General features: G+C 46.3%; 2 protein-coding genes across 8 annotated transcripts in view; both read left to right on the top strand.

The window, feature by feature from the left end:
- LOC125715563 (nuclear factor 7, brain-like) overlaps positions 1-17,769 on the top strand; it is a 33,142-nt gene extending 15,373 nt beyond the window's left edge. For 3 of the 4 annotated variants that reach the window (XM_048987276.1, XM_048987277.1, XM_048987275.1), the window contains one exon: positions 16,436-17,769. In XM_048987276.1, the coding sequence (XP_048843233.1) occupies positions 16,436-16,465 (30 nt within the window). In that variant the 3' untranslated portion in view covers positions 16,466-17,769. Of the gene's footprint in view, positions 1-6,677; positions 7,372-16,435 lie in introns of all 4 variants that reach the window. The other variant, XR_007384100.1, reaches the window with a different exon arrangement.
- LOC125715564 (zinc-binding protein A33-like) lies at positions 569-17,769 on the top strand. Of its 4 annotated transcripts, none has more exons than XM_048987279.1 (6): positions 569-1,000; positions 12,910-13,005; positions 13,085-13,315; positions 13,555-13,577; positions 13,789-13,907; positions 15,903-17,769. In XM_048987279.1, the coding sequence occupies exons 1-6, from the start codon at positions 593-595 to the stop codon at positions 16,463-16,465; spliced, it is 1,440 nt and encodes a 479-aa protein (XP_048843236.1). In that variant the 5' UTR covers positions 569-592; the 3' UTR covers positions 16,466-17,769. The 4 variants fall into 4 exon arrangements, with proteins under 4 accessions (XP_048843236.1, XP_048843237.1, XP_048843238.1 ...); XM_048987280.1 differs by lacking the exon at positions 12,910-13,005 and adding an exon at positions 4,235-4,330; XM_048987281.1 differs by lacking the exons at positions 12,910-13,005; positions 13,085-13,315 and adding exons at positions 4,235-4,330; positions 4,410-4,640.
- Positions 17,770-17,984: the final 215 nt, after the last annotated feature.

The raw sequence follows: 17,984 nt of genomic DNA, 5'->3' as shown, positions 1-17,984 counted from the left end.
ACAGGACGTACTACATAGGCTGCTCAGTGCTGTAGAGCAGGATAACAGGAAAGCAGTCAGAAATATCTTAGACTTAGACTGATGATTAATAAAAATACCTGAGAACTGTGACTGTTACTTGCAGCAAATGGGACCCCATTGTAAGTCCAGCTCCAGGACACTTACAGGAAACTGCAAGTAGATAAACCTACTGAGACATACGTACCTGATATGGACAAAAGTATTGGGACACGCCTCTTATTCACTGAATACAGGTGCTTCATTCAGACCCATTCTCACAGGTGAATAAAATCAAGCACTAACCCTAACACTAACACTTTGACTTATTGTCATAAGGGAGAAATAATCAGAATTATCACCAAAATGGGTCAATTCCTGTTTGCCTTAAATGCTAAACTGAAAAAGTGACCAGCTTTAGTGTCTTTAACTGACTTGTCAAACTAGTTGTTTTTCTGAACAAACTGAGATTTCACTCACATACTTCAGTTTAATAATCACAAAGGTGTGTCTTAACCGTAAAATGAATGTGAAACTAAAAAGAAAAAACACTCAGACTATCCGCCTTTAGACGCACCGTAACAGAATCTGTAACATGGCTGCTGCAGCTTCGTTCCTTGAGGAGGAGCTCTGCTGTGCTGTTTGCTCAGACATCTTCAAGGATCCTGTCATCCTGAAGTGCAGCCACAGCTTCTGTAGAGTCTGTCTGCAGAAGTTCTGGAAAGGGAAGAGCATTCGGGAGTGTCCATTATGCAGGAGGAAGTCCTCCGTGGACGATCCTCCTGTTAGCGTGGTCTTAAAAAATGTCGTGGAGACATATTTAAAGAACAGGATAGAATGTGAAGTGGCAGAGAAGAGTGAATCTCACTGCAGTCTCCATGGAGAGAAGCTTCTACTCTTCTGTGTAGACGAGCAGGAGCCCATCTGTGTGGTCTGTCAGACTGCAAGGAAACACAAGGACCACCAGCTCTGTCCACTGGAAGAAGCTGTAGAGGATAAGAAGGTATTCTCTCCTGTGTTAATCAGTTTTCCAGAGGATGTTAGAGCAGCAGAAGGATTTAAGATTGAGTTAATTATGCTGAATAGTGTTTTGGGTCTGTGGGCATTTTTATTGATTAGTTCTGCCTGATATTGTGCCTTAGCTGTATTATCAGAGCTGTGGTAGAGCTTTAAACAATCTGTAAAAGTTTCATGTGAGACCTGAAGTTTGTCTCTCTTTTTTCCATTTACTCTCTGCCCATCTGCAGTCTTGTGTAAGAGCCTGGGTGTGATCTATCAGCTGGGGGGGGGGGGGGGGGGCAACATTCTTTACCTTGGGTCATTTTAGTTTTAAAGGAGCTATATAATCCAGAGTGTGAGAGCAAGACTTGAAAAGAGAGACTAATTTCTCAGTATCAGTGCATGAAAGAATATGAGCATGTGAGCATGAATCTGAGATATGAGCATGAATCTTTGCTAAAATGAGGGGCTGTAGAGTTTGCATATCGGGTGGGAGCCAACGGCTTGGAGGAGGTGGGAGGAGCTTGGAGGAGGTGGGAGGGGCTTGGAGGAGGTGGGAGGGGCACAAGGCAGTGTGTTGATTCAAACACAACCATTAAATGGTCAGAGACACCAGAAAGAACAACTGGACAGAGAAGGCAGACGATAATGCAAGATAAAGTGTATGACCTTTATTGAATGGCACAGTAGCCCGAGAGCTACACGGTACAGGTGGCCGTGGGGGTGTTACAGGGCGGCCAATAGGCCGAGAGCTACACGGTACAGGTGGCCGTGGGGGTGTTACAGGGCGGCCAATAGGCCGAGAGCTACACGGTACAGGTGGCCGTGGGGGTGTTACAGGGCGGCCAATAGGCCGAGAGCTACACGGTACAGGTGGCCGTGGGGGTGTTACAGGGCGGCCAATAGGCCGAGAGCTACACGGTACAGGTGGCCGTGGGGGTGTTACAGGGCGGCCAATAGGCCGAGAGCTACACGGTACAGGTGGCCGTGGGGGTGTTACAGGGCGGCCAATAGGCCGAGAGCTACACGGTACAGGTGGCCGTGGGGGTGTTACAGGGCGGCCAATAGGCCGAGAGCTACACGGTACAGGTGGCCGTGGGGGTGTTACAGGGCGGCCAATTGCCCGAGAGCTACACGGTACAGGTGGGGGTGTTAGAGGCTCCTCTCTGCTTTATCTGGTTTCTGTTTTTCAGTTCTGTCCAGCCCTGCATCACTTATCTGTGATTTTAGGCTGGATTTTAACATCATTGGTTGGATTTTGGATTTTATGAACAATCGAATGCATAGGGTGACTATGAACAATGATTTTTCAGATTAGCTGGTATCATCAGCAGGGGTCACCTCAAGGCTGTGTCCTCTCACCACTGTAGTTTATCTTATAATCACGTGAGTGCCTCAGGCAGCACAAAAACCGACACTTTTAGAAATTTGCAGACGATTCAGTTATCGTTAGTCTTTTGAGTAGAAATGACCCATTGCATGATCAGGTGATCATTGATTTTTCTACATGTGCAAGGATGCTTTCTTATAACTGAATGTCAAGTAGACAAAAGAAACGACAATTGATTTTAGTCTAAAATAAATCATTTCCCAGCTGCAAAAGACCAACATTCCTATGGAAGTGGTAGAAAGTAAGACAAATGTTACTTTCAATACAAATATCTTGGGACTGTTCTTGCCAAAAACTGTCCCTTTTGCCAAAGCACTGAGAAACAGTGTAAGAAAGGGCAACAACGTCTGTACTGTTCAAGGAAGCTTAAGGCCATTAATGTGGACAAATCACTAGCGGTGTTTTACAATCTTCTTTTGAATCTGTTTTGTCTTTTACTTTGCTGTGTGATTCTCTGCCTTGAGGGTTAAAGACAAACATGCATTGACTAAGATTGTTATTATGGCTGGTAAAGTAACAGGAAGTAAGCAGGGTAAACTTACTGCTTACCAACTTACCATGAAGGCACATCTTAAACACAAATGACATGAAAACAGAAAAGTACAGCAATTTTCCCTTGGTTTCTGTGTTCACCAGGGCAGAAGTCATTTAGACAGCGAGCTATATTAGCTTTCTTAATTTCAAGCTAAATTTCAAATAAAGCAGCAAACTCTAAACTTTTTCTTAATTTAATGAGGAGACAATGATTAGCTAGCAGGCAGATTTTATTACATATTTCTTGGACTAGCAAGCTAATTTCACTAAGGTTACTGTTACCCAAAGCATTCATAGCAGCACTTACATTACACGGAGATAAAATACAGGCAATCAGTAACGTAAATAAACAGACTGTTTGTCTAAACTCTTGTCCTGTCTTTTCTATTTCAAAGGTATACAGCATTAATTGTCTTTTCTGATGATCAGATTTGAACGTTGGCAGTTCACGCACAACCAAGGATTCACACTGACTATTTGAATGCTGTCTGACTAGCCGATATTGGCTAACTAATGTGTCATAAGGGGTGAGGCAGGGTTGAATTCCAGCAAAAACAAAAGGGGATAACAGAGGATGTTTGTTTCGAATTCCTTTCTGCTCACTGCGTGTGCCTTGTGATGGAGCGACATCCCAATCTGGGGTCCCATGTCCAGTGCCCTGTACTTCCTGGGTGTCCCTTGCCCGGTGCCCTGTACTTCCTGGGTGTCCCCTGCCCGGTGCCCTGTACCTCCTGGGTGTCGCCTGCCTAGTGCCCTGTACTTCCTGGGTGTCCCCTGCCCGGTGCCCTGTACCTCCTGGGTGTCCCCTGCCCGGTGCCCTGTACCTCCTGGGTGTCCCCTGCCCGGTGCCCTGTACTTCCTGGGTGTCCCCTGCCCAGTGCCCTGTACCTCCTGGGTGTCGCCTGCCTAGTGCCCTGTACTTCCTGGGTGTCCCCTGCCCGGTGCCCTGTACCTCCTGGGTGTCCCCTGCCCGGTGCCCTGTACTTCCTGGGTGTCCCCTGCCCGGTGACCTGTACTTCCTCGGTGTCCCCTGCCCAGTGCCCTGTACTTCCTGGGTGTCCCCTGCCCAGTACCCTGTACCTCCTGGGTGTCCCCTGCCCAGTACGCTGTACTTCCTGGGTATCCCCTTCCAGTACCCTGTACTTCCTGGGTGTCCCCTGCCCGGTGTCCTGTACTTCCTGGGTAAACAATTATGGAAGCTGGATGGCTGGAATTTAGTTTTTGTTCATAGCAATAATATAAAAGGAGCAAGCTGTGCATCTCAGTCATATGTTGACTGTATCTCTCATTATACGTCTGTATATTTAATCTCAGGAGGATCTCAGAGCTTCAATGATTCCATTAAAGGAAAAGCTGGAGAAGTTTACAAATATTAAACAAGAGTTTGAGGAAACAGCCAAACACATCAAGGTATGGAGATTAATTCTGAGGAAGTAAAACCTCACTGTACAGATTAACTTCAGACTTACACAGCATTTCTCACTGTCAGAGTCAGTCCCAGCACACTGAGAAGAGGATCAAGGAGGAATTTGAGGAACTCCATCAGTTCCTGAGAGAGGAAGAGGAGGCCAGACTGGCTATACTGAGAGTGGAAGAGATGGAGAAGAGTGAGAAGATGAAGGAGAAGATAGAGAACATCTCCAAACATGTCTATACCCTGACAGAGAAGATCAGAGACATTGAGAAGGCCATGGGTGCTGAGGACATCTCCTTCCTGAAGGTAGGAGCTTGATTGTCCTGCATTGTTCTGTGTGTTTGCTGGCTGTGACAAACAGTCCTGCTGTGTTTGAAGCAGACTTAGGAAGTTAAAACATCTCAGAGACACCGAGATTTTTTGGTCAAGAGTTTTGTTCTTCATGGTTCAGTACATACAACCACACCCAGTCCGTGCTGAACACACAACCTAAACAGACACCCTCAGAGAAGAAATATCCCACAGATTCTCACAAATGTCTGACAGTTTGCCTTGTAAAACAGTCATATTGTGTGTATAACGCTTCCATTTTGTTTTCCTGTTTTTCAGAGTGTCAGAGACACCAAAGAAAAGTATGTAGTAATAATTATAAATTTTTTCAGTTATTTTGATTGCTGCTTAATATTACTTAACACCTGCAATGACTTGGAGCTGATCCCAGGCCTCTTAAAGAACAAACAAGAACAGTAATATAATATTTCCAGTGCAGGTGGGAGGCTTTAATTATCCCAGTCTTCAAGTCATCTGGACTTAGTGGAGTCACTGACTCTGCAGACTCACTTCAGACCCCATGGCATCACTGACTCCTGCCTGTTGCTGTCTTTGCAGAGCCCAGCGCTCACTGCAGGACCCAGAGCTGGAGTCAGGGGCACTGGTAGATGTGGCCAAACACCTGGGCTCTCTGAAGTTCAGAGTCTGGGAGAAGATGCTGGGGACAGTGCAGTACAGTGAGTACTGGGGGAAATGGCAGAGAGCAGAATCTGAGTGGGTTCTACTGTCACTCACTGGGAAGTCAGCCTAGCAGCAATGCTACAGTGAGTACTGGGGGAAATGGCTGTATAAAGCAGAGAGCAGTATCTGAGTGGGTTATACTGTCACTCACTGGCAGCTCAGCCTAGCAGCACTGGTACAGTGAGTACTGGGGGAAATGGCTGTATAAAGCAGAGAGCAGTATCTGAGTGGGTTATACTGTCACTCACTGGGAGGTCAGCCTAGTGGCACTGGTACAGTGAGTACTGGGGGAAATGGCTGCATAAAGCAGAGAGCAGTATCTGAGTGGGTTATACTGTCACTCACTGGGAGCTCAGCCTAGCAGCACTGGTACAGTGAGTATTGGGGGTAATGGCTGTATAAAGCAGAGAGCAGTATCTGAGTGGGTTATACTGTCACTCACTGGGAGCTCAGCCTAGCAGCACCGGCTCCTTAGTTGGCTCCCTGACAGCTGTTTGCCTGTGTTCTGTGATCCTCCTCACTGGTCACTTTGCATGGAAGCATCTGCTAAATAAATAAATGTAAATGTACTTTACGGAAGAGCGGAGGGATAGGCTGTGCAAAGAAAACCTATGTTTAATAATCATTTATTTAGTCTTATTCAGAAATTGTTAATGTGTTGATAATCTTTTTAAAATATTGACAGAAATACAATTTCAAAAGGTTTTAAATAATTATTTCCAGTTGTCACACTAAGACGTATCAGTTTACATTTGACAAAATATTTAACCTTAGCTGACAGTTTTATAAAAAATGGCTCGTAATCATAACCCATTCATTTCTCTAGTTTCCGTATAATCACTATATTGATAATATTACCACACTGCTAGTGTTATAATGCTGATAGTTTTTTACTGTATTGAGACAGATTATTAACTGCAGCTTCCTCTTCAACCCACAGCTCCTGTGACTCTGGACCCAAACACTGCAGCCCCCTGGCTCTCAGTGTCTGACGATCTGATCAGTGTAAGAATCACTGGAGTTAAACAGCAACTTCCTGACAACCCAGAGAGATTCTCCCCCTGTGTGTTTGTGCTGGGATCTAAGGGGTTTAACTCAGGAAAACACAGCTGGGAGGTGGAGGTGGGGGACAAACCTGAGTGGGCTGTAGGAGTAGCAGCAGAGTCTGTTAACAGGAAGAGGAGGATTATATTCTGTCCAGAGAATGGATTCTGGGTTGTATTTCTGAGGAAAGGTGATGTGTATAAAGCATGCGATTCACCATCAACCCGCCTGAAACTGCAGAGGAAACCGCGGAGGATCAGAGTGCAACTGGACTATGACAGGGGGCAGGTGTCCTTCTTCAACCCCACTGACATGTCACTCATCCACACCTTTAAAGGCACATTCACTGGGAGACTGTTTCCATATTTCTCCCCATATCTAAATAATGATGGAAGCAACCCTGGAGCCTTGAATATCTGCCCAGTAAAGGTGTCTGTGACGGTGATGTGATCCCAGTAAAGGTGCCTGTGACAGTGATGGGATCCCAGTAAATCTCCCAATGATAGGGGTCGCATTAAAAAAAAGCTGTAAACAGATTTTTACTTTGAGTTTCATTATAATTATTGACCTACAGCAGAGTTTCCAATCTGAGGGTGATTGATGATTTTCTGTATATGATTTAATAATTTGTGATGTGGGGGCTGAATTAGGACAGAGCTGCTCTAAAGGACACAGTGAACCCATCTATCTGCAGCCCTGTGTACCTCAGAGAGTTAGGATGCTGTCTTCACGATCAGAAGTTTGTTGAATCCCAGGGTCAGTAGAGTGATGTCACCGCCGGCCCGCTGACTGAGGCCCTTAACCCTGATTCCTCCGGGGTCTGTCTGACCCCGCTCTGTGAAATGTATGATCTGTATAAAAGCATCTGCTCAGTAAATAAATGTAAATCTCTGTAAAGAAGCCTGAACATCCCTCATGTCCCAGTGAAGGTGTCACCTGTTAAAATACAGATTTAGGGTTTCATGTTATCTACTGATGTCAGGTGACATTTCAAAGCCTCTTACACTTAACCCTGATTAATAAAACTTTATCAGCATGTTACTGTCCGTGATGCTATGGAAGACAAGTTCCAGTAGGGCCAGGGGAATGGTGCATTGTGGGATTATTGTCAGTGTCTGTGGCCTTAGGCAAGAAGAATGCTTAGGCAACCCAGCCTCAGCCTGTGGGTCCTTGAGCAAGGCCCTTAACCCCCAGCTCCCTGGGCGCCGCTACGGGTGGCAGTCCTTCGCAGACAACTTACTCTATGAAAAAAAGAGCAAGTTGTGGGAGGCGTAAAAGACAATTTCCCTACGGGGATCAATAAAAAGTGTCAATTAGAATGCGTAAGTGCGTCTGCCTTGTGCTGACCCTGAAATCGAGAGCAGATCCTGTCTGTCTGTGAAGGTGATCTGAAATACCAGGACGTACTACATAGGCTGCTCAGTGCTGTAGAGCAGGATAACAGGAAAGCAGTCAGAAATATCTTAGACTTAGACTGATGATTAATAACAATCACCTGAGAACTGTGACTGTTACTTGCAGCAAATGGGACCCCATTGTATGTCCAGCTCCAGGACACTTACAGGAAACCGCAAGTAGATAAACCTACTGAGACATACGTACCTGATATGGACAAAAGTATTTGGACACGCCTCTTATTCACTGAATACAGGTGCTTCATTCAGACCCATTGTCACAGGTGAATAAAATCAAGCACTAAGCCATGCAGTCAGGTTTACAAACACTTCTGAAAGAATGGGTCATTCTGAAGAGCTCAGTGACTTCAGCGGTGATACCGTCATAGGAGGCCAGCTTTGCAATATGTCAGTTCATGAAATTTCTTCCATGCTAGATATTACATGGTCAACTGTAAGTGGTATTATGGGGGCAGAGAGGCAGGCGGAGAGCCTGGATTGACAGGCATCCCTCAGGCAGGAGGGCGATCACCACCATCTCCTTCCAGACATGCTGGACTCAGGATGTCCAGGTTTTTCTGGATTTTACTAGACCAGCTTCATACCTGCCACTAGAGGCGCCGTTTTACCTGCCACAGGTCAGTAAACGATTCATCACTTGTTTACACTGTGACTTATTGTCATAAGGGAGAAATAATCAGAATTATCACCAAAATGGGTCAATTCCTGTTTGCCTTAAGTGCTAAACTGAAAAAGTGACCAGCTTTAGTGTCTTTAACTGACTTGTCAAAGTAGTTGTTTTTCTGAACAAACTGAGATTTCACTCACATACTTCAGTTTAATAATCATAAAGGTGTGTCTTAACCATAAAGTGAATGCGAAACAAAAAAAAACCCTCCACCCCTCAGACTGTCTGTCTTCAGACGCACCGTAACAGAGTCTGTAACATGGCTGCTAGAACGTCATCTCTGGAAAAGAAGCTCTGCTGTTCTCTTTGCTCGGAGTTGTTCAAGGATCCTGTCATCCTGAAGTGCAGCCACAGCTTCTGTAGAGTCTGTCTGCAGAAGTTCTGGAAAGAGAACAGCTCTCGGGAGTGTCCATTATGCAGGAGGAAGTCCTCCGTGGACGATCCTCCTGTTAGCGTGGTCTTAAAAAATGTCGTGGAGTCATATTTAAAGAACAGGATAGAATGTGAAGTGGCAGAGAAGAATGAAGCTCCTGAGAAGAGTGAATCTCGCTGCAGTCTCCATGGAGAGAAGCTTCTACTCTTCTGTGTAGAAGACCAGGAGCCCATCTGTGTGGTCTGTCAGACTGCAAGGAAACACAAAGCCCACCAGCTCTGTCCACTGGAAGAAGCTGTAGAGGATAAGAAGGTATTCTCTCCTGTATTATGAAGTTTTTCCAGAGGGATGTTAGAGCAACAGGAGGATTTAAGATGGAATCAATTATGCTGAAGAGTGTTTTGGGTCTGTGGACATTTATATCAATTAGTTCTGCCTGATATTGTGCCTTAGCTGTATTATCAGAGCTGTGGTAGAGCTTTAAACAATCTGTAAAAGTTTCATGTGAGACCTGAAGTTTGTCTCTCTTTTTTCCATTTACACTCTGCCCTTCTGCAGCTTTGTCTAAGAGCCTGGGTGTGATCTTTCAGCCGAGGGCGGGCAACATTCTTAACCTTGAGTCCTTTTTGTTTTTAAAGAGCTATACAATCCAGGGTGTGAGAGCAGGATGAGTTGAAAAGAGTGACTAATTTCTCAGTATCAGTGCATGAAAGAATATGAGCATGTGAGCATGAATCTTTGCTAAAATGAGGGCTGTAGAGTTTGCATATCGGGTGGGAGCCAACGGCTTGGAGGAGATGGGAGGAGCTTGGAGGAGGTGGGAGGGGCACAAGGCAGTGTGTCGATTCAAACACAACCATTAAATGGTCAGAGACACCAGAATGAAGAATTTGGAGTTTAGAGACAGAGAAGCCAAACGATAATGCAAGATAAAGTGCATGACCTTTATTGAATAACCTGTGTGAGCCTAACCTAGTAGGATCATCCCATTATTTTTTTAAGAAATGTGCTGCGTTCCCAAAGGAGGTTAATATTGTCGATAAAACAAAAATTCATCACTTTACTTTGCGTCAGGAGCCGTTCATGCAAACTAAGGAGCCTACTGAAATAAAAGTACCCACAATGCAGTGCAGAACAGAACCTGAAATAAAACTTTTTTGTCAGTCAGTAGCCTGAGAGCTACACAGTGCAGGTGGCCGTGGGGGTGTGCAGGTACCTGCTTGCTCTCTCGAGCGGCCTGTAGATGCCGATCGTAAGGAGGCTTTGGTAGTAGGTAGGTGGCAGCTGGGAGCCCAAGCTCTCCTGAATCCTCTCCAGTTTGCTTATTGACGGAGGAGACGGGTGGAGGCTGCCGCTGATGCTCTGCTGCACATGGGCCATCAGCATTTGGAGGCTCCTCTAGCATCTGTGAAGCTACTGCTTTCTACATTATCCTCTGCATTCAATACTATCCAGTCCTGTATCACTTATCTGTGATTTTAAGTTGGATTTTAATATTGTTGGTTGGATTTTATGCACAGTTGAATGCAGAGGATGAGTATGAACAATGATTTTTCATATTTATTGGTATCATCAGCAGGGGTCACCTCAAGGCTGTGTCCTCTCACCACTGTAGTTTATCTTATAATTAAATGATTGTCTCAGCCACCACAAAAACCAGACATTTTGAAATTTTACAGACGATTCAGTTATCGTTAGTCTTTTGAGTAGAAATGACCCATTGCATGATCAGGTGATCATTGATTTTTCTACATGTGCAAGGATGCTTTCTTATAACTGAATGTCGAGTAGACAAAAGAAACTACAATTCATCTTAGTCTAAATTAAATCATTTCCCAGCTGCGAATGACCGGCATTCCTATGGAAGTGGTAGAAAGTAAGATAAATGTTACTTTCAATACAAATATCTTGGGACTGTTCTTGCCAAAAACTGTCCCTTTTGCCCAAGCACTGAGAAACAGTGTAAGAAAGGGCAACAACGTCTGTACTGTTCAAGGAAGCTTAAGGCCATTAATGTGGGCAAATCACTAGCCGTGTTTTACAATCTTCTTTTGAATCTGTTTTGTCTTTTACTCTGCTGTGTGATTCTCTGCCTTGAGGGTTAAAGACAAACAGGCATTGACTAAGATTGTTATTATGGCTGGTAAAATAACAGGAAGTAAGCAGGGGAAACTTACCAGATCTGTTCTGTAGGCAGGTGCTGAATAAAAGTCAGTCTGTCATTACAGACAAAACTCATCCAAGATATCAGAAATTTGTACTCTGTCATGATCTCGGGCGTTTCTATTATGGGGCGGGGCAAGGTGCAGGCAGGAAAGAAGTGGACGGTCCACTTGCGGCTCAAACGAACACTGGGGACAGTACAAAACAAACGGACCACGAGGGGTCAAAAAACAAAGACTAATTACAAAAAAAGTCAAGGGAATAAGGTCCGGGAATAAGGCAATACAAGGAGCAGGCAGGGAAGAAAGTACAAAAATTAAACAACACAACATGTCACATTCTAGAACAACTGAACTACAATGACCCACACTGGAGCTGAACTAAGGCAGGAACCCAAATACTGAGTGATAACAAGACTAACACAGGTCAGGTGAGAACAATTAAAAGGGGCTGGTAATCAGGCAACAGGTGAAACTAATGAAACTGAATCATGAAACTCAAACTAGGAAACAGATTCTAACACTAGGGGAATAACAGACAGGTAAAACACAACCACAAACACAAAGCAATAAACCAAAATGAAATATAAATCACAAAAACAAGGGAACTAGGAAAAAACTGATACAAATGAAACACTTGGGGAAAAAAATCTACAAAATATAAAAATAGAGGAAGCAGGATTTCAACACAAGACTACAGGGTTTGGTATCGGCATGCTCAGGGAGCTGTGTAAACACAAAGACTTTAAGAACCAGGAGGACAGGATGGTCAGTGACACCTGCTGGCCAAATGGGGAGAACACTACCTGGGTGTCCCCTGCCCGGTGCCCTGTACTTCCTGGGTGTCCCCTGCCCAGTGCCCTGTACTTCCTGGGTGTCCCCCGCCCGGTGCCCTGTACTTCCTGGGTGTCCACTGCCCGGTGCCCTGTACTTCCTGGGTGTCCCCTACCCAGTGCCCTGTACTTCCTGGGTGTCCCCCGCCTGGTGCCCTGTACTTCCTGGGTGTCCCTTGCCCAATGCCCTGTACTTCCTGGGTGTCCCCTGCCCGGTGCCCTGTACTTCCTGGGTGTCCACTGTCCGGTGCCCTGTACTTCCTGGGTGTCTCCAGCCCAGTGCCCTGTACTTCCTGGCTGTCCCCCGCCCGGTGCCCTGTACTTCCTGGGTGTCCCCCGCCTGGTGCCCTGTACTTCCTGGGTGTCCCTTGCCCAATGCCCTGTACTTCCTGGGTGTCCCCTGCCCGGTTCCCTGTACTTCCTGGGTGTCCCCGCCCGGTGCCCTGTACTTCCTTGATGTCCCCTGCCCAGTGCCCTGTACTTCCTGGGTGTCCCCCGCCCGGTGCCCTGTACTTCCTGGGTGTCTCCTGCCCGGTGCCCTGTACCTCCTGGGTGTCCACTGCCCAGTGCCCTGTACCTCCTGGGTGTCCCCTACCTGGTGCCCTGTACCTCCTGGGTGTCCCCTACCTGGTGTTCTGTACTTCCTGGGTGTCCCCTGCCCGGTGCCCTGTACCTCCTGGGTGTCCCCTGCCCAGTGTCCTGTACTTCCTGGGTGTCCCCTACCTGGTGCCCTGTACTTCCTGGGTGTCCCCCGCCCGGTGCCCTGTACTTCCTGGGTGTCCCCTACCCAGTGCCCTGTACTTCCTGGGTGTCCCCCGCCCGGTGCCCTGTACTTCCTGGGTGTCCCCTGCCCGGTGCCCTGTACTTCCTGGGTGTCCCCTGCCCGGTGCCCTGTACTTCCTGGGCTCATTTCCAGGTTCACCAAGACCCCATAATGGGTAAATGATTATGGAAGCTGGATGGCTGGAAGTTAGTTTTTGTTCATAGCAAGAATATAAAAGGAGCAAGCTGTGCATCTCAGTCATATGTTAACTGTATCTCTCATTATACTTCTGTATATTTAATCTCAGGAGGACCTCAGAGCTTCACTGATTCCATTAAAGGAAAAGTTGGAGAAGTTTTCAAAAGTAAAACAAGAGTTTGAGGAAACAGCCAAACACATCAAGGTATGGAGATTTATTCTGAGGAAGTAAAACCTCACTGTACAGATTAACTTCAGACTTACACAGCATTTCTCACTGTCAGAGTCAGTCCCAGCACACTGAGAAGAGGATCAAGAAGGAATTTGAGGAACTCCATCAGTTCCTGAGAGAGGAAGAGGAGGCCAGACTGGCTATACTGAGAGTGGAAGAGATGGAGAAGAGTGAGAAGATGAAGGAGAAGATAGAGAACATCTCCAAACAGGTCTCCACCTTGACAGAGAAGATCAGAGACGTTGAGAAGGCCATGGGAGCTGAGGACATCTCCTTCCTGAAGGTAGGAGTTTGATTGTCCTGCATTGTTCTGTGTGTTTGCTGACAGGGACAAACAGTCCTGCTGTGTGTCTGAAGCAGATATATGATGATAAAACACCTTTGTCAACCTGTATAAACAGACACCCTCAGAGAAGAAACATACCACAGATTCTCACAAATGTCTGACAGTTTGCCTTGTAAACACATTGTAAATATCACATTGTGTGTATAACGCTTCCATTTTGTTTTCCTGTTTTTCAGACCTTCAGTGACACCAAAGAAAAGTATGTAGTTTCTATTTAATATTACTCAAATGCTAAATTGATTGCAGGCCTCTTACAGAACAAACAGGAACAGTAATATAATATCTCCAGGCCAGCTGTGAGGCTTTAATGAAAGTCAGCAAGTTTTCTGGACTGAGTGGAGTCACTGATGCTGCAGATTCAGTTCAGACCCCACAGCATCACTGACTCCTGCCTGTCGCTGTCTTTGCAGAGCCCAGTGCTCACTGCAGGACCCAGAGCTGGAGTCAGGGGCACTGATAGATATCGCCAAACACCTGGGCTCTCTGAAGTTCAGAGTCTGGGAGAAGATCCTGGGGACTGTACAGTACAGTGAGTACTGGGAGAAATGGCTGCATAAAGCAGAGAGCAGTGTCTGAGTGGGTTATACTGTCACTCACTGTGAGCTCAGTCTAGTAGCACTGGTACAGTGAGTACTGGGGAAATGGCTGTATAAAGCAGAGAGCAGTATCTGAGTGGATTATCCAGTCACTCACTGGGAGCTTGGCCTAGCAGCACTGGTACAGTGAGTACTGGGCGAAATGGCTGTGTAACGCAGAGAGCAGTATCTGAGTGGGTTATACTGTCACTCACTGTGAGCTCAGCCTAGCAGCACTGGTACAGTGAGTACTGGGGAAATGGCTGTATAAAGCAGAGAGCAGTATCTGAGTGGATTATCCAGTCACTCACTGGGAGCTTGGCCTAGCAGCACTGGTACAGTGAGTACTGGGCGAAATGGCTGTGTAACGCAGAGAGCAGTATCTGAGTGGGTTATACTGTCACTCACTGGGAGCTCAGCCTAGCAGCACTGGTACAGTGAGTACTGGGGAAATGGCTGTATAAAGCTGAGAGCAGTATCTGAATGGGTTATACTGTCACTCACTGGGAGCTCAGCCTAGCAGGACTGGTATAGTGAGTACTGGGGGAAACGGCTGTATAAAGCAGACAGCGGTATCAGACTGGATTATACTGTCACTCACTGGGAGCTCAGCCTAGCAGAACTGGTACAGTGAGTACTGGGGAAATGGCTGCATAAAGCAGAGAGCAGTGTCTGAGTGGGTTATACTGTCACTCACTGTGAGCTCAGTCTAGTAGCACTGGTACAGTGAGTACTGGGGAAATGGCTGTATAAAGCAGAGAGCAGTATCTGAGTGGATTATCCAGTCACTCACTGGGAGCTTGGCCTAGCAGCACTGGTACAGTGAGTACTGGGCGAAATGGCTGTGTAACGCAGAGAGCAGTATCTGAGTGGGTTATACTGTCACTCACTGTGAGCTCAGCCTAGCAGCACTGGTACAGTGAGTACTGGGGAAATGGCTGTATAAAGCAGAGAGCAGTATCTGAGTGGATTATCCAGTCACTCACTGGGAGCTTGGCCTAGCAGCACTGGTACAGTGAGTACTGGGCGAAATGGCTGTGTAACGCATAGAGCAGTATCTGAGTGGGTTATACTGTCACTCACTGGGAGCTCAGCCTAGCAGCACTGGTACAGTGAGTACTGGGGAAATGGCTGTATAAAGCTGAGAGCAGTATCTGAATGGGTTATACTGTCACTCACTGGGAGCTCAGCCTAGCAGGACTGGTATAGTGAGTACTGGGGGAAACGGCTGTATAAAGCAGACAGCGGTATCAGACTGGATTATACTGTCACTCACTGGGAGCTCAGCCTAGCAGAACTGGTACAGTGAGTACTGGGGAAAATGGCTGTATAAAGCAGAGAGCAGTATCTGAGTGGGTTATACTGTCACTCACTGGGAGCTCAGCCTAGCAGAACTGGTACAGTGAGTACTGGGGGAAATGGCTGTATAAAGCTGAGAGCAGTATCTGAGTGGATTATACTTATTCCCTATAATCATCCATCCATCCATTTTCCAAACCGCTTATCCTATTGGGTCGCGGGGGGTCCGGAGCCTATCCCGGAAGCAATGGGCACGAGGCAGGGAACAACCCAGGATCGGGGGCCAGCCCATCGCAGGGCACACTCACACACCAGTCACTCACACATGCACACCTATGGGCAATTCAGCGACGCCAATTAGCCTCAGCATGTTTTTGGACTGTGGGGGGAAACCGGAGTACACGGAGGAAACCCCACGACAACATGGGGAGAACATGCAAACTCCACACACATGTGACCCAGGCGGAGACTCGAACCCAGGTCCCAGAGGTGTGAGGCAGCAGTGCTAACCACTGCACCACCATGCCGCCCCTCCCTATAATCACTTAATTGATAATACTACCTCACTGAAAGATGTTAATGTTATTATGCTGATGGTTTTTACTGCATTGAGACAGATTATTAACTGCAGCTTCCTCTTCAACCCACAGCTCCTGTGACTCTGGACCCAAACACTGCAGCCCCCTGGCTCTCAGTCTCAGATGATCTGACCAGTGTAAGATACACTGGAGTTAATCAGCAACTTCCTGACAACCCAGAGAGATTCTCCCCCTATGTTAATCTGCTGGGATCTGAAGGGTTTAACTCAGATAAACACAACTGGGAGGTGGAGGTGGGGGACAAACCTCAGTGGGCTGTAGGAGTAGCAGCAGAGTTTGTTAAAAGAAAGAGGGGGATTGCATACAAGCCAGAGAATGGATTCTGGGTTATAGTTCTGAGGAATGCTAATGAGTATATAGCATTGGATTCACCACCAACCCGCCTGAGACTGGAGAGGAAACCGCAGAGGATCAGAGTGCAGCTGGACTATGACAGGGGGGAGGTGTCCTTCTTCAACCCCACTGACATGTCACTCATCTACACCTTTAAAGGCACATTCACTGGGAAACTGTTTCCATATTTCTCCCCATATGTAAATAATGATCGAAGCAACCCAGGAGCCTTGAAGATCTGCCCAGTAAAGGTGTCTGTGACGGTGACATCATCCCAGTAAATCTCCCAGTGATAGGGGTCACGTTAATAATCAGCTATATATCGATTTATATTTTTACTTTGAGTTTCATGATAATTATTGACCTACAGCAGTGTTTCTCAATCTGGGGGTCATTGATGATTTTCTGTATATGATTTAATAATTTGTGATGTGGGGGCTGAATTAGGACAGAGCTGCTCTAAAGGACACAGTGAACCCATCTATCTGCAGCCCTGTGTACCTCAGAGAGTTAGGATGCTGTCTTCACGACCAGAAGTTTGCTGGGTCAAATCCCGGGGTCAGTAGAGTGATGTCACCGCCTCCCCCTGACTGAGGCCCTTAACCCTGATTCCTCCGGGGTCTGTCTGACCCCGCTCTGTGAAATGTATGATCTGTATAAAAGCATCTGCTCAGTAAATAAATGTAAATCTCTGCAAAGAAGCCTGAACGTCCCTCATGTCCCAGTGAAGGTGTCACCTGTTAAAATACAGATTTTGGGTTTCATGTTATCTACTGATGTCAGGTGACATTTCAAAGCCTCTTACACTTAACCCTGATTAATAAAGCTTTATCAGCATGTTACTGTCCGTGATGCTGTGGAAGACAAGTTCCAGTAGGGCCAGGGGAATGGTGCATTGTGGGATTATTGTCAGTGTCTGTGGCCTTAGGCAAGAAGAATGTGTAAGTGCATCTGTCTTGTGCTGACTCTGAAATCGAGAGCAGATCCTGTCTGTCTGTGAAGGTGATCTGAAATACCAGGACGTACTACATAGGCTGCTCAGTGCTGTAGAGCAGGATAACAGGAAAGCAGTCAGAAATATTGATAGGAGACAAACAGGCTTATGTTCTTAAGTGTTTCTTATATTTACCTCTTCGAGGATCATATGGTGTAATGAATGTGTTGTAAAGAAATAGATTATTGCTCCATATATTCAATGATATGGGTTGTTTGATTTGCTTGATTGCATAGTATTGATTAATATGGGCACATGATGTAAGGGGTTAATGAGGGTGGGGTGTAACCGATGGCAGCTGGCTGACTGGCCATGGACTTAAAGGGATGCAGAGCTGCATGAGGTCATCACCTGTGAGGTCATCGCCTGTGAGGTCATCACCTGTGAGGTCATCACACACTCTGCATGCGGACAAGAGCCCCTCTTGACCAATGGGGTAGCAGATTGCCTTTCAAGGGGAGTCACAGAAATGTATAAAACCTGAGCATTTTCTTTGTTTCGGGTTCACTTCTTTGGAACGGGGATACTCTCTTTGTTTGCCGTCAACTCCAAGGCTCCCAGCATTAATAAAATCATTTTTATCCACCTCAAGTCATGTCAGACAAATTTACTTCATGCCTGGTGCCGAACAGAATATATACAGAATATATGCAGTACTGTACTGACAGTTACCAAAGACACACGTCAGTAAATGTAGCCTTAATGAAATCACACCTTATATGAAAAATCACATGACCTTCAAACCACTCCCCCATAATGTGTTCAATCATAAACCAGTCTATTGTGTCCAGTTCCCGAGGCCCCAT

The sequence above is a fragment of the Brienomyrus brachyistius genome, chromosome 20 (genome assembly GCF_023856365.1).
Source record: "Brienomyrus brachyistius isolate T26 chromosome 20, BBRACH_0.4, whole genome shotgun sequence".
Classification (NCBI taxonomy): Eukaryota; Metazoa; Chordata; class Actinopteri; order Osteoglossiformes; family Mormyridae; genus Brienomyrus; species Brienomyrus brachyistius.
This window is presented reverse-complemented; position numbering and strand designations above follow the sequence as displayed.

What these genes read in the sequence shown, in the direction of transcription:
- LOC125715564 (XM_048987278.1), top strand. Translation starts at nt 8,731, where the DNA reads ATGGCTGCTAGAACGTCATCTCTGGAAAAGAAGCTCTGCTGTTCTCTT. An exon ending in AAACAGCCAAACACATCAAG is followed by an intron (nt 13,006 to 13,084) that starts GTATGGAGATTT and finishes TCTCACTGTCAG; the next exon opens with AGTCAGTCCCAGCACACTGA. An exon ending in AGGACATCTCCTTCCTGAAG is followed by an intron (nt 13,316 to 13,554) that starts GTAGGAGTTTGA and finishes CCTGTTTTTCAG; the next exon opens with ACCTTCAGTGACACCAAAGA.